Below are 17,248 nucleotides of genomic sequence, written 5' to 3'. Positions count from 1 at the left end.
CTAATTAAATGTTTATTCCACATCCTACGATAATAATAACAATTCACCTAGAAACCCAACTGAAAGAATAGCGAAAAATCATTCTTAATTTTCTCCCTTTCGCAAAAAAAAGAATAGAGAGAAAATTGTATTACATTCAAAATAACGATCATTGACCTTCAACGACCATTTAAACTTTTCTAGAAGGAAAGATGGGAAAAAAAAATTAAAGGCGGGAAAAACGTTATTAAATAATCGACGACAAAATATTATCGTCACCATTATCGTCTAATTTTAAAGAATAATTTAAATCGATAAAGAATAAGTTACCTTAATTTTTTTACTATACAAGACCATATAGAGAATATGAAAAAAAAAAATGATTCGTTTATAACAAACGGAAATTCATGCTTACTTTGGTAAAAGTGGCAACGTCGGCGACGCCGACGCCTGTCGCTCGCTTGACTCCCATTGTTGGGTAGAAGGGGCGCAACAGCCAATGAAAATCCTCGCTTCTACCTTCCCCCCTTTTACATATTCGTTGCCTGTCTCGGGCCTTGGTCCTGTCTCGTCTGGTGAAGTGTTCAGTGCGGAGTTCGTCACATTCATAGATTAAACAACGTTGTTTTTTCACCAATAAATCGATATTAAGACAATTTTAAAGAAGCAAAATCAAGATGAGGGAAATCGTTCACATTCAAGCTGGCCAGTGCGGTAATCAAATTGGAGCCAAGGTAAGAAATATTCTTTAAAATAATTGTTACAATGTTCCAAGTTGATGTGTGTGCAAAGACGCGTGAATGCCGGAGAGAATGTGCCGCGGCCCTTTGTTCCATCGCTTTTTCAAAGCAAACAATCGTCCTGAAAAACCGTTGATCCATTTATCCTATCATTCGAGAATTTTCGCTTTTTATTAATAGAAAAGTTAAAATTCCTTCTGGAAATAATACCGAAGTTTTATTTTCCCTGTGTGTGAGTGTGAATCGAGGAGAAAATTCTCGTCTTCCATTTTGCAAAGTGTGCTGAATTTTTTTTTTCTTTTGCTGATTTCATCAACGGTATTCCAGTTATTCCCTCTCCCTAAAAACCATCACCTGGCCTTCAGCGTCCAGCCAACTCCTTGTTTTACGATGAAATAAAAAAATGTCTTTTTTTAGAGAAATAAGGTTTTTTTTGTAGTGGAAAAAATGGTTTTTTTTTGCTAGTGTGTGTGTGTGTGTGACAAAAAAATTGTTTGAATTCTCGCTATCGACCGGTTGCCGACTCGGGATGTTCCAACGGTTTTAAATATAGACGCTTACGGTACGATTGATTGATTTTTGAATTATTCTGTTTTGATTGAAACACAAATAATTTTCTCTTTATTATTTAAATTGACTGTTATTTTCAAAAATTGTTTTCTATTTTGATTTACGGATTTTGTGTTATTTTCTTTGATTTTCTATTTATTAGTTGTTCCGATAGTATTACGTTAATTAATTTCTTTACATTAATTATGAAAAATATTTAATTCGCAAAAAAACAAGAAATTTTTTTTTTATAATTAAGGTGTAATTAATTAATAAAATAAAGAAAATACATTTTTTTTATTTAATTTCCTAAATTTATAATTTTAATTTCGCATCTGTTTTAATTTATTGACATTATAAACGGTTTTAATTGATATTAATTTATTAAAAATTTAATAGGTATTTATTAAATACCTACTAAGTAAATAGTAAATAAACTAATAACTGAATACTAAATAAAATAATAATTAATAAATAAATAATAAATACAACGAAGTTGAAGTCCTCAACGTTGATCAACGAAAAAATTTGTTTACCTAATCTATTTGAATATTATTTTTATTTAATATTTAATTATATCTAACAATTATTATTAGTAAATAAACATCAATCTATTCTTTCTAAATATTTTTGTGGCAATATTGCGTTATATTTTATTAATTTACTAAATGAACAATTTTTTTCGTTGATAAACGTTGTGGGCTTCAACATGGTTAAATAAAATAATTTATAAGATAATAAATACAATAAAAAATAAAATAATAAATCATAAACAATTTATTTTTCTGTTAAAAATTTGAAAATTAGTTTAAATTTATTTGTTATGAATTAAAATAAATTAAAAATAATAAATCGGAAAATATTTAAATATAAAAAAATTCATAAACAATTAATTTTTCTGTAAAAAATTTGAAAATTAGTTTAAATTTGTTTTTAAAAATTAAAATAAACTAAAAGTAATAAATAGGGAAATATTTAGAAAATAATTTTCTGGGGATTTAAGAATGAAAATCTTGATGGGAATAAAATTTTTTCTTTCTTTCGAGAAAAATTGAATGAAAATGCCAAATTTAATTCCCTTGGTAACACAGCGTTAAAGGTCAAAGAAAAGATGATTAGCGAATGATGACTAAATATGACTGTTGATAATCTCTCGTCTGTTGGCACAGAATAAACAGAGCTTTCAAATGTCCCGTTATAAAGATTAAGTAATTCAGTGTCATCGCACGAGAGAAAATTAATTATTGTTCGTTATATGCGCTTTTCCACATTTTTTGCTGACCCTAATTTTTTATTTTTAATTAATTATTTCTCTCTGCCATTTAGAAGAGAAGGGGGTCGATTTTATTTTCTGTCTCTCTTTTTTCTCGAGTAAAGTTTAGATTTAAAAAAAAATTTCAATCTTACACTGAAAAAAAATTTCTTTGATTCAAATAAACAGTTATTTGACTATTTTTAATTAAAATATTTACATGAATCAAATAATATTTATTGGATAAAATATTTTATATTGAATAAAATTTAGAATAAAATTTGAGAGTAAAATTGAGAATAAATTTGAGAGTAAAATTGAGAATAAATTCGAGAATAAAATTGAGAATAAATTCGAGAATGAAAAATTTAAAATAAAATGAAATAAACTCCAAAAAAAGGCAAAGATTTCAGAGAGAATTTTTCTGTATTCTGTTTGCTGAAGCGAAAAATAAAATGAAATTTACCTGTTCTTTTTAATCAAGCGAAGTTGTGTAATATTGAACGCCAAGGACGTCAGGTCGACGTAGGTTGACATTACTTGGCAAGATATTACCAAATATGTAAAGAAAATTGTATTCCTCCCGGCCGGTTCCTTGAATTCCTCCCTTTTTTTTTATCTCATTTCAAACCTAATGAGAGATTTATGACGTGATCTTTTTTCTGGTTAAAAACATTTTTTTTATATTGAGAGAGAAAATCAAAATTGGAAACCTTACATTCCTCCCTTTTATATTGGCATACTTTTTCCAGAAAGGCAAAAGCCATTGTTATTTTTCAGCCTCGTAAGGAATTTTTGACGAAGCTTTTTTTTCTTTCTTCAATTCTTTTTTTTATAATCCAAAAAAATGCTGCAATTCATTCGATTTCAAACGAAAAAAATATTTAAAATCAATTTTTTATTTAATTTAAATTTAATAAATATTTATACATTTTTTTAATAAATATTTAATTAAATTAGTAGTAGTAATTATGGTGATTAATTAAAAAATACAGTGGAATAAATTAATGAGAGAAAATTGGAATTATAATTTTGATCTAAATATTATTTGTAAATATTAGAAATTAAAGAAAATGAGAACGAGTTTTGAATGATATTAGAAATGAAAGGTGTAATTTTAATTATTATCAATGATTCATTGAAAAATTCTGAGAAACAAAATTTGTAAAGAAAATTATATAGTGATTCATTTCATTAAGGAAATTTAAAAAGAATTATAATACTCTAGTAACGGTATTGTATCAATTTAACATGAGTTTTGAAATCAAACCAATTAAAGTGAATTCTCTACACACAATTTTTGTGTTAATTAACTCAAAACTAATTTTTTTTTTTCTCAATATTTATGACTTAGTATAAATAAAAAGAAGAATTGAATGAATTTATTTTCATTCAATTCTTTTTATTTTATTTATAGTGTATTTTTTTTATAAATGATTGTTAAAATAAAATTCAAATTTGAAATGTACAAAATAAATTCAAATTTAAAATATAAAATTAAATTCAAAGTTAAAATATAAAAATTAAATTCAAATTAAAAATAAATTCGATTAAATAGAAATTGGACATTTTTATTTGTAGTTAAATAATTTTGTCAAGTTTCTGAGTTTGGAATGTGTTATTATGATGCGATTTCTATAAATATCTTATTATCTTGAGGAAAAGAAATTATTAAAAATCGAAAATTTTGATATAAAAAATATTTCCATTAATTTTAGTTTCTGAAAAATTATTCAAAATAGAAATTAAAAAAAAATTTGAATTTCAAACCCTTGAAAATTCAATTATTTCTGAAAATTGTTATTGTAACTATTTTAAAATTCAATTATTTTCTATAATTTTGAACTTAAATTCTGTAAAAATCAATTATTTTTTTAAATTTTGAACTAAAATTCTCTAAAATCAATTATTTTCAATAATTTTAAGAATTCAATTATTCAAAAAAAAGTTCTACTCTTTGAAAAAAATTTGAATTACAATTATTTTGAAAAATAAGTTCTACTGAATTTTTTATTTAAAAGTTTAATTTGATACCTTTTGAAATTTAATTATTTTTAAAAATTGCAATTCAAAATTTTCTCAAATTGAATTATTTTCTCAAATTTTCATCAAAAATTCTTTTTTAAATAAATTATTTTCAATAAATTTAACAATGTTTTTTAGTCATTTAATTATTCAAAAAAAGGAAAGTTCAATTACTTTTTGAATAAAATTGAAATGTAATTTTTAAAACAGTAGAGTTGTACAAACTTTTTGAATTTAAATTATTCAAAAAATCAATTTTAAAAAATTTAAATTTAAACCTTTTTGAAATTCAATTATTTCTAAAAGTTGATATTCTATATTTTCTGAAACTTAATTATTTTTTAGAATTTTTAACTAAAATTATTCTAAAAATCAATTATTTAAAAAAGAAATTTCAAGTATTTAAAAAAATGGATTTTTTTAGTTTTCAAATTATTTAAAATTTTATTTTTAAAAAAATTTTAACTTTAAATTTTTTGAAATTCAATTACTTTTACAAATTTCAACTCTATATTTTCAAAAATTTAATTATTTTCTAGACTTTTCAACTAAAATTCTTCTCTAAATCAATTATTTAAGAAAGAAAGTTCAATTCCTAATTGAAAAAAATTGAAGTGTAATTTTTCAAATTTTTACAAAATTTTTAATTAAAATTATTCAAAATTTCAATTTTAAACGAATTTTAATTTGAAATCTTATGAAATTCAATTATTTTTCAATATTGCTTCTTAAATTTTTACAAATTTTAATTTTTTTCTAAAATTTTTACTTAAAATTCTTTTAAAATCAATGATTTTCAACCTAAATGTAAGAAAATTTTGTTGTATTAATAATTATAATTAATAATAATTAATTTCAATAATTTGGGAAAAAAAGTGCAATTACTAAACTTTTTAACTGAAAATTATTCAAAAATTCAATTTTAAAAGAATTTTAATTTGAAACCTATTGAAATTCAATTATTTTTAAAAATTACTATTCAAAATTGACAAAAATTTATTTTATTTTCTAGAATTTTAAACAAAAATACTTCTCTAAATCAATTATTTAAGAGTGAAAGTGCAATTACTTTTTGAGAAAAAAAATTTTTCGAAAAAAACTGTGATTTTTCAAATTTTTACAAAATTTCTAATTAAAATTATTCAAAATTTCAATTTTAAAAGAATTTTAATTTGAAATCTTTTAAAATTCAATTTTTAAAAATTTCTACTTAAAATTTTCCAAAATTTAATTTTTTTCTCAAATTTTTAACTAAAATTCTTTTTAATAAAATCAATAATTTTCAATAAATTTAAGAAAATTTTTTTGTAATAATAATAATAATAATAACTTAATAATAATTATTCTATTTTTAAAATTTTTAATTTGAAAACTTTTGAAATTCTATTATTTTTAAAAGTTGCTTCTCAAACTTTTTCAAAATGTAATTTTTTTCAAAATTTTTAACTAAAATTTTTTAAGAAATTTTTTTTGTAACAATAATAATAATAATAATAATAATAATTAATAATAATCAATTTCAATAATTTGGAAAAAAATTGCACCTACTTTTTAAAGAAACTTTGAATTGTAATTTTGCAAAAATCTAAAATTTACAGAATTTTAATTATTGTTAATTTTTAAAAAGTAGTTTTAAAAGATGTTTAAATAAAAAATTTCGTTCATTTGAACAATCAAAACTAGGAACGAGATATTTGTAAATTAATAAGTATTATAAATAACAAATAAATAGAAGTAAATAATTTAAATAATAAATAAATAGAAATTAATATTATAAATAATAAATAAATAGAAATTAATATTTAAGTAATAAATAAATAGAAATAAATATAAAATTTAGAAGTAAATAAATAATTGTGTCGAATGAATGAAAATAAAAATTGCTCTAATTATTTTTTTTGTCTTGAAACTAAAGTGTCTTCTTTTTTTCGCAGTTTTGGGAAATAATCAGCGACGAGCATGGTATTGATCCAACCGGCGCCTACCATGGAGACTCTGACCTCCAATTGGAGAGAATCAATGTCTACTATAATGAAGCATCCGGCGGCAAATACGTTCCAAGAGCAATTCTCGTCGATTTGGAGCCAGGTACAATGGATTCCGTACGTTCCGGACCATTCGGACAAATTTTCCGCCCCGACAATTTTGTCTTTGGACAATCGGGCGCCGGCAACAATTGGGCAAAGGGCCATTACACCGAGGGCGCAGAATTAGTCGACTCTGTTCTCGATGTCGTGCGCAAGGAGGCCGAGAGCTGCGACTGTCTCCAAGGTTTCCAACTGACCCACTCCCTGGGTGGTGGCACCGGTTCCGGAATGGGAACACTTCTCATTTCAAAAATTCGCGAAGAATATCCCGACAGAATAATGAACACCTATTCGGTTGTTCCATCGCCAAAAGTGTCGGACACTGTCGTTGAACCCTACAATGCCACATTATCCGTTCATCAGCTGGTGGAGAACACTGACGAAACTTATTGTATTGACAACGAAGCACTTTACGATATTTGCTTCCGTACATTGAAACTCTCGACGCCAACTTATGGGGATTTGAATCATTTGGTGTCGTTGACGATGTCTGGTGTTACCACCTGTCTCAGGTTCCCTGGACAATTGAACGCGGATCTGAGGAAATTGGCCGTCAATATGGTACCATTCCCGCGTCTTCATTTCTTCATGCCTGGCTTTGCACCGTTGACATCGCGTGGCAGCCAACAATATCGGGCCCTCTCGGTGCCGGAGCTCACGCAACAAATGTTTGACGCGAAAAATATGATGGCGGCTTGCGATCCACGACACGGAAGATATTTGACGGTCGCCGCCATTTTCCGAGGACGAATGTCAATGAAGGAGGTTGACGAGCAAATGCTCAATATTCAAAATAAAAATAGCTCCTACTTTGTCGAATGGATCCCGAATAATGTGAAGACAGCCGTTTGCGATATTCCACCACGTGGATTGAAAATGTCCGCCACTTTCATTGGTAATTCGACAGCAATTCAGGAATTGTTCAAACGTATCTCTGAGCAATTCACCGCGATGTTCAGGAGAAAGGCTTTCTTGCATTGGTACACCGGCGAGGGAATGGACGAAATGGAATTCACTGAGGCCGAATCAAATATGAATGATCTTGTCTCTGAATATCAGCAATATCAAGAGGCTACCGCTGATGAGGACGCGGAATTCGACGAGGAACAAGAGGCCGAAGTTGATGACAATTAATTCCCCATTTCTAATTGACTCAAAAAAAAAAAAAAAAAATATTTCTAAAATATAATCCATTCTCTCTGAAAAAAAAGCTTTACGCTTCGTAACCTTTTTGCGATATTGATTTTTTTTCTTGTATTATTCATTTTTTTCCTTTTTTTACATGGAACTTTTCTTGATTGCCTCCCCCCCTTCTTTTTTTTAAATGAACACGCGGAAACGATTCTTCTCGCTTGCGAGAAAGAGGCATGTTATTATTTTTCATGTCTTGCTTTTCTTTTTGTATTTAAAAAAACTATTGACATGATTTATTTTTGTTTGTAATTTTTTTTTTAATTTTTTTTTTCTTAAATGTTTTTTGGTTACGCGTCGTTTAATGACTTCAGTGTATATATAATCGCCTCCGCGGATACATCTTTTAATAAATTATTATTGGTAATAACAGAAAGTATTTTTATTGTCTATCCCTGTTTTCATTGAAAGAAATTTCCGCTTTAAATTCAAATTATGTTTTAAATTCAAACTTTTGTTTTAAATTCAAATTTTTGTTTTAAATTCAACTAGAAACAAACGTGAAATTACTTTTTAAAAATTAAAATAGAAATTCTTCCAAAATTCAATTATTTTCATAAATTTTAAGAATTTTTTTTTGAAAATTTAATTAATAAAAAAAATTGCCTTAAAAAAAGTAAAAAAAAATTTCTGATTTATCAACAAAAATAAGTTTTACAAAATTATTTTATTTAAATTCCTTAAAAATTTTATTTCAAAATCTTTTGAAATTCAATTTTTTGCAATAATTTTGAGAATTCAATTATTCAAATAAATAAGTTTTACAGAATTTTTTGTTTAAATTGATTAAAATTTTATTTCAAAATCTTGTGAAATTATTTGCAATAATTCTGAAATTCAATTTTTTGCAATAATTTAGAGAATTCAATTTTTTGCAATAATTTTGAGAATTTAATTATTCAAATAAATAAGATTTACAGAAGTTTTTGTTTAAATTGATTAAAATTTTATTTCAAAATCTTGTGAAATTATTTGCAATAATTCTGAAATTCAATTTTTTGCAATAATTTAGAGAATTCAATTTTTTGCAATAATTTTGAGAATTTAATTATTCAAATAAATAAGTTTTACAGAAGTTTTTGTTTAAATTGATTAAAATTTTATTTCAAGATCTTGTAAAATTATTTGCAATAATTTTGAGAATTAAATTTTTTCCAATAATTTTTAGAATTAAATTTTTTTCAATAATTTTGAGAATTCAATTATTCAAATAAATAAGTTCTACAGAATTTTTTGTTTAAATTGATTAAAATTTTATTTCAAAATCTTGTGAAATTATTTGCAATAATTTTAAAATTCATTTTTTGCAATAATTTTAAAATTCAATTTTTTGCAATAATTTAGAGAATTCAATTATTCAAATAAATAAGTTTTACAGAAGTTTTTGTTTAAATTGATTAAAATTTTATTTCAAGATCTTGTAAAATTATTTGCAATAATTTTGAGAATTAAATTTTTTACAATAATTTTGAGAATTAAATTTTTTTCAATAATTTTGAGAATTCAATTATTCAAATAAATAAGTTTTACAGAATTTTTTGTTTAAATTGATTAAAATTTTATTTCAAAATCTTGTGAAATTATTTGCAATAATTTTAAAATTCAATTTTTTGCAATAATTTAGAGAATTTAATTATTCAAATAAATAAGTTTTACAGAATTTTTTGTTTAAGTTGATTAAAATTTTATTTCAAAATCTTGTGAAATTATTTGCAATAATTTAGAGAATTCAATTTTTTGCAATAATTTTGAGAATTCAATTATTCAAATAAATAAGTTTTACAGAATTTTTTGTTTAAATTGATTAAAATTTTATTTCAAAATCTTGTGAAATTATTTGCAATAATTCTGAAATTCAATTTTTTGCAATAATTTAGAGAATTCAATTTTTTGCAATAATTTAGAGAATTCAATTATTCAAATAAATAAGTTTTACAGAATTTTTTGTTTAAATTGATTAAAATTTTATTACAAAATCTTGTGAAATTATTTGCAATAATTTTGAAATTCAATTTTTTTGCAATAATTTAGAGAATTCAATTTTTTGCAATAATTTTGAGAATTCAATTATTCAAATAAATAAGTGGTTCAACTAATTTTAAATTAAAAAAAAATTTGAATTATTTTTCAATAAATATAGGTTTTTGCAAAATATTTTTTATATACTCAAAATTTTGATTTTAATTTTTCTCAAATTCAATGTATTTCAATAAACTATTAATCTAACTCATTACAAATTCAATTATTTTCTAGAATTTTTAGCAGAAAATAATTCTCTAAATCAATTATTGTAATTTTTTAATAAATAGAGTTTTATACATTTTCAATATATTGAGATTATTGAAAATATTAATTTCACAAACCGTTTGAAATTCAATTGTTTTAAAAAAAATTTTAAAATTCAAATATTCAGAAAGAAAGTTCAACTAATTTTGAATAAAAAACATGAATTATTTTTCAAAGAAATAAGTTTTTGCAGAATATTTATAATCAAACTTAAACTTTTTCTAAAATTTTATTTTCAAATCTTCTCAAATTCAATTTTTTTCTTCAATTTTTAACATAAAATTATTCTCTATTTGGGGAAATTTTTTTTTTTTTTTTGAGAATTCAATTATTAAACGAAGGAAACTTTGATTTAGTGAAAAATTATTAGTTAAAATTTTAAAAGGTTTCAAATTAAAATTTTTTTTAAATCGAAAGTTTGATTTATTTTCATCGAACAATTTATTTTTGATTATTTATTGAAAAATAATTCAATATTTTTCATTGCAAAATTAATTCAACTTTCTTTCTATTTTTTTTTTTTTTGAATAATTGAATTCCAATAGGTTTCAAATTAAATTTTTGAATAATTTTAATTAAAAATTCTATATCAGTTATTTTTGTTAAAAAAAACAATTCAATTTTTTTTTATAAAATAGTTAACGTTTCTTTTTGTTCATTAATTGTAAACTCAAAAAAAAAGAAAAACTTTGGAAATTTAATTATTTTAAAGAATCGCTACTCTTTTTATTGAAAATATGTTTTAAAAATATTCTCGAATTTTATGCAAAATATTTTATTTTTTATCTATTTGTTTATTTATCGAAATAAATTAATTAATAATTAAAATTTCTATTGATTTTACTATTCACTAATTATTGTTAAATTAATCATAGATGAAAATAATTTTTGTTAATATAAATTATTTAATAAAATATTTGTTAAAATAATATTTTTAAACAAATGAACAATAAGTTTAAACAATTCAAATATAATTTTTTTCAAAAGACTTATGATTAGCAATTTTTTTTATTTATGTTTCAAGGACATAATTTCTTTTCTTTTACCTCTCAATACGCAAATAAAAGAATTTTGTATTATGTAAATATTTATCTAAATACTTAACTTTTTTCTGAGTGCCTAGAACTATTTTATTAATATTTAAATAAATATTTTATTACAAGAATTCTACTTTTTTGTTCACTTTATGATTCAACGTTTTTTTTCTAAATATAAAATAAATTTTTTTTAAATAATTGTTGGAATTTTGTTTGTTAATAATTTCTATAAAATATTTAAATAAAAAATAGTTTTTTTATATATAAATTTAAAATTATACATCAACAAATTTATCTTTTTTTGAATTATACCTACAGTTTGTTATCGTAGTTCAAAAATCTTGACTTTTAGTAAAGATGGAGACACTTTGCATTGGTATCATAATTTTTGAAAAATTATAAATTAATAATTTGTGTTAAATTATGAAAATTAGAATTACCGAAATATTACTTTTAGTATTTTGAAAAAATATCGAGTTTACAGTTTTTATTTTATTTTATTTTTGCAAAGAAAATAAAACTATAATGAATAGCCCCTTATCGTATGCAACTAGACATACACGGGTGCTTTAAACACAAGATCCGTTACGTGTACATAATTCGTGATTTTTTTAAATCAATTTAAATATTTATAATTTATTTTTTAATGTAATGTTTGGAATTTAATTTTAATATCATGTTTTATTATTAATTAATAATTAATAAATTAACTAATTAATTGATATTAACTATAATTAAATTAGTTTTATTAATTAATTGAATAATTTATTAAATTATTAATATTAATTAACTCAACAATTTAATTAATTTATTATTAAATATTATATTTAATCATATTACAATAATAATTTATTTATTTAATTCAAAATTTAGTCAATTTATTTTTTTTCAAATTTTTTGCATTTTTTCAAAATTTTAAAGTCATAAAATATGTATTTAGTTTTGAAATAGTATAACATTCTTTTCTTATTATCTAATATTTTTTTCAACTTTTTTCTATCTATTTTATTACTTTTACAATAAATTTAATGATTTTTTTAAAATAATTTTTATTTTCTGAAAAATTTATCACAACATATTCAAACTGCGTACTGTTTGTTATTTCAAAATTCGCTTTAATACAAAGTTTAAATAAAATTAAATCAATTTTATTTTTATATTTTGATCAATCAAAATAATGGAAATATTAATGGTGTTAAATATTTTTTTGTTACTTTTTTCTATTGCGAATGCAATTGAAGAAATAAATTGGAATGAAGAGGTGAGTTTAATAGGATATACTTTGTATTTTTGATTTTTAATAGAAGATATTTTTTAGTTGAACATATATGCTACAATTTTTTATGCTCGTAAAAATTTCAATTATCTTTAGAAATAAAAAAATTCCTCTCCGAATTTCAATTGTTATCAGAAAATTTTAATAAAATTCTTGGCAAAAATTTTAATGAAATTCTTTGCGTAACAATTCAATTTTTTTCAAAATAATTTTTATATAATTGAGGGTCCCTATCAAAGAACCGGTTATAAGTTTTTTAAGCTCGAAATCATTGCCCTGTAAATAAAAAATTAAACTGTTTTTAATCCCATAATTTTTTGAGAAATATTTGGGTAATCTTTATACCAATACAAAATGTTTTCAAGAAATTAAAATTAAAATTTTTTTTTTTATTTAGAGGTCGAGAATGTTGAGTCTCAAAAACTTATTATAACCGGTTCTTTTATAGGGACCCTCAATTCTTCTCAGAAATCCAATTAAAAGCAATATATAGCATAAATTTTTAGAAATAATTGAATTTTTTTTATAATAATTGAAGTTTTTATTTTCTAATTATTTAATTGAAGAATAATTGAAATAATTGAAATTTCGTAAAATTGTATATGAAATTTAATTGAAAATGAATTTGAAAATTGTCAAAGAACTTTTTCGAAAATTAAATATAAAATTAAAAATAATTGATTTAAAGAAGTAGTTTAGAATAAAAATTCTATTGGTCCGTAATTTTTCATTTTTGGTCCGTAAAGTCCGTATTTTTAAATACTTTCACTGGTTCGAGCCATATGTAGCATAATTTTAATCTAGTTTGGTGTTGATTTTCACCATTTTGACACACTTCCTTCATAAAAACCGAATCTTCAATGTTTGCTAATAAGCTTTCTTCATATTGGGGTTCCTATTTCATTTTGTTTTAGGACAGGGAAATTTCTATTGAAGCACCTCTTCAAAACTGCGGTCCAACATATTGCAAAGAGCCCTGTAAAATGATCCATTGGTACGATCGAATTTATCATCATAAAACTCACTTTGGCATAATTGTTAAAAGTGGTACCGACATAACAATAACGCTTTCAGCGAATGTTGATGATTTAATGTTCTTCTGTCTCTCCCAATCACGAAAGGGAAAATATATTGCAATCAAACTCAAAGAGAAAAAAGGAAAATCAATCAAGACCAATTTTGATTGCGTTCCTATGATCTCCGATTCATACAACAGAAAGGTAACTGTGACAATCAAGACTAAATCTTGGATCGAACTGCCTGTTTTCAAATCTAATGATGTTACGATTTCAAAAGAAGCGGAGTCTGCTTTTTACAAAGATTTGCAACTATACGGATTTGTGGAAAACACTTATACCCAAATGTTGTTGTCATCCGAAGAGATTACGACCATCAAGAAAGAAAACTACAGTCTGAACGATGGACTATTGAATCAGAAGAAAGTCCTCAAGTATTATGATTCCCTGTTTGGTGTTGGCACTGAAAGAGGTTTGTGTAACTCAAAAACAATTCCCCCCGAGGAACATACGATTTTGTTTTTGATGAACATACGTCTGAAGAGAACATGCAAACCAAGACACAGCAATCAATTAATTCGAATTGGAAACATTTTAGATTGGCTGCAACCCTCTGGCAAATCAACTTGGATGTTATTGACTGAATTTGGACACTACTATCAAATTGATGACAATCTTATTGGTTTTGGAAAAGTTTCCGACGTCTGGAGCATGATGTTTGCTGTTCTCTTTCAACGAACCAACGGCGAAGAAATATATTCGATGACAACTTTAAATTCGGAACATGAAACTGTCGTGAAACGGTATCAAAGTGGTGATGTTATTGACAAATGGAGCAGTGAGGAAAAATTGCACTTTTTTCTCAGTCTTTTTGAATACGGTGGTGATGATAGAATACTTGAAGAATTCCACGAGAGTCAAGCTCGTGAAGTGGCTAATTTCGAAGGTAAAGTAAACATAATTCCTATTCTTTGCAACTTGTTCCTAGAAATGCATCGAGCAAACATAGTCCCTTACTTGGAGAAGGTAATCGATTTTAAGAATTATGTGGAACCGTTAATAAATGCAGATTTAGAACTGTTATTACTGATTGGACATTCAGTGATGCCTGCCTTGGATTTTAATTTATCCTCTACTGATTGGAGTAACATGATTGAGAAGCGAAGTTTTAAGCAAACCTCTGCTTTGACATTGTTTTCCAAAGTCGAGGAGAAGCCTGTAGGGGTTAAATTTATTATTTCTCCATTCACTGAGCCAATGAGAGGAATTTCTTTGTATTTGAATAATAAAGCTCACGCAATTGGTACGGAATCGTTTGCATTAACCTTGCCAAGGGATGTTTACTCTGTCTATATTGCAGAAAAGTCTTACATCAGTGACGTGAAACATATAATCGTAACCAATGATTCAACAATTACCATTCATGTGAAAGAAATAGAGGATAATGACATATCTTCCCCTCTGATACATTCCTCCATTAATGTTAATGACGATGGTGGCAAACCACTTCTAAATGTTATAATAAACTACAAAGATAAGACAATTTCCTTATTACAACTCTCTAATAATTTTCAAAACAATAAATTAAGTATTCAATTAAGAAGAGATTCTAAGAATATTTTTTCTTATGTTCTTAATAAAAAACATAGTAAAATAGCCCGTAATGAGACATTTACATTTAGAATGAATGACGGACTATTTATTCGCCATAATAAGCCGGAAAACGTGATTATCAATGGAGAAAGTTTATTATATCTAAAAACTGCGTGGCGTACTTTTGTCTTCACAGAAAATGGGTTTCGGCACATTGCTTATTCTAATGTCACCCTTTATGGCAAATTTAATATTACTGCTAAAGATTCTGGTAACAATGACTTTCTGGTAATAGATGTGGATTATAACACACGTATTATGTCTTTTAAACGGATAAAGAAAGATACGAATACCTTCGCAAAAACACCTACATATTTTATGGTAAATTTGCGAAGAAACAATAAATATCTCTATGGATTTTTGATTTCCAACATAGGATCAAAAACACAATTTTTAAGAAATCAAAGATTTGAAATTAATGACAAATTATATTTATTACATCTAAAACCAAGTCGTTTATTTATTGGAGGAATAAATGTACGTCAATTTCTAATTGGTGAGCAAGTGAATAAGCACATTCTCTTATTAACAAAACTGGGCCTAGTAGATGCTGATGATATAAATAAGAAACTTTTAAAAAGAAACATTAGACAAGTGGAGAGTTTCAATAATTTTCATGATCGTAGTTTACACGACAATCATCTCTACAATTATTACTTAAATAAATATGTTTGTTCCCTAAGAAGTGAGAATTACACTGATGATATTCCGGATGATTGGAAAAATATTGGAACACAGCCACAATAAATAGAGTCTACGTCTATAGAACAGAATATGACAAAAAAATCTCATTGCCTTGTTCACTGAAACAACAATCATCAATAGCAGAAAGAACTGAAATGAAAGCAATCACCATTAATAAAGAATTTACCATCATTAGAGATAAGAATACTTTTACCATTCATGTTCTCTCATCCAATAACAAAAGTATCCAGATCTATATTGTCAACAGTAAAAAAAAAATAAAAAAAAAAAAAATGCAGCATGTTGTTCCAACTGGAAAAACATTGTTATCAACTAGTTACACATTTCCTGAAAATAGATCAGCAACATCAACAGAAATAGTATCAAAAGAACTGTCTGTCATCAATGAAGCAGCAACATCAAGAGAAATGGTACCAATAAAGAACTATCATCAAAAGAACTTACTGTGTTTTTACAAAAGTACATTACCTGATAATTTGAACTTTTCATACTTTTAATTAAGAATTACATACAATTATTTTCGTAAAATATAACATTCTTCCTTGGAATTCAATTATTGTCAAAATTGTTTTGTTAAAATCTCCCGAAAAAATTCAATTATTTTCGTAAAAAATAAAATTCTTCGAAGCAATTGCAATTATTTAAGGAAATTTTAATAAAATTACTTCCCGAGAATTCAATTCTTTTCAAAAAACAAACATTTTCACAGGAATTCAATTATTTGAAAAAAAAATTTTTTTTATTTCTTCGTCAGATTTCAATTATTTTCAATTTTTTTTTTAAAGAAATTTCTCGATGTAATTTAATTTTTTTTTTTTATGAAGAAGTTTTGAAAAATTCTGAGAAATTAAATTATTTAAAAAAATTTGAAAATAAAATTCTTCACAAGAAATTAATTATTTTCATATAAATAGTAATATTTTTCTCTGTGGAATTCAAAATTATTTTCAGAAATAAAATTTTTTTAATGGAATTCAATTCATTAAAAAATTTTTTTTAATAAAATTCGTTAGAAGAATTCAATTATTTTTATAAATAACAAATGCTTATTTTGTAATAAAGGGCATTGCCTGTGTATATATATATTGAAAATAAATAAATGCTTATCGCAGAATTTTAATTATTTTTTATACAATTTTAAATAAAATGATAGAAAATTGCATTTATTCTTAACATTTTTTTTTAAAATACAATATTGAATTGATTTGAATAAAAATGATTTATAACAAATAAATATTTATTTGATAACAGACATAAGTATCTCGTATAATTTTATCAAAAAAAATAATTTCTCCCAGTGTAGAAAATTGTTTTTTCTTTTTTTTTTTTTGAAAATTGCCTGAATTTTTTGAAAAATTTTTTAAAATAAAGTAAAAATATATTTATTTTTTGCCATATAGTAGAGGTATATATATATAGATATTTTTTTTTATTTGTAAAGAAATAGGATGC

General features: G+C 24.0%; 2 protein-coding genes across 2 annotated transcripts; both read left to right on the top strand.

Annotated features, from left to right (window-relative positions):
• Positions 1–526: 526 nt before the first annotated feature.
• LOC122506590 (tubulin beta-1 chain) lies at positions 527–8,195 on the top strand. Its single transcript, XM_043618869.1, has 2 exons — positions 527–713; positions 6,480–8,195. The coding sequence occupies exons 1-2, from the start codon at positions 657–659 to the stop codon at positions 7,764–7,766; spliced, it is 1,344 nt and encodes a 447-aa protein (XP_043474804.1). The 5' UTR covers positions 527–656; the 3' UTR covers positions 7,767–8,195.
• A 4,026-nt stretch (positions 8,196–12,221) lies between these two features.
• On the top strand, positions 12,222–16,069 carry LOC122506585. The gene is made up of 2 exons (XM_043618859.1): positions 12,222–12,407; positions 13,337–16,069. Exons 1-2 carry the CDS (start codon positions 12,324–12,326, stop codon positions 15,836–15,838), a joined length of 2,586 nt encoding a protein of 861 aa, XP_043474794.1. The 5' UTR covers positions 12,222–12,323; the 3' UTR covers positions 15,839–16,069.
• The last annotated feature ends 1,179 nt before the right edge of the window (positions 16,070–17,248 follow it).

Source organism: Leptopilina heterotoma, unplaced genomic scaffold (assembly GCF_015476425.1).
Source record: "Leptopilina heterotoma isolate Lh14 unplaced genomic scaffold, ASM1547642v1 Lhet_42, whole genome shotgun sequence".
Classification (NCBI taxonomy): Eukaryota; Metazoa; Arthropoda; class Insecta; order Hymenoptera; family Figitidae; genus Leptopilina; species Leptopilina heterotoma.
Note: the sequence above shows the minus strand (reverse complement) of the source record. Positions and strands in the feature narration are given on the sequence as shown.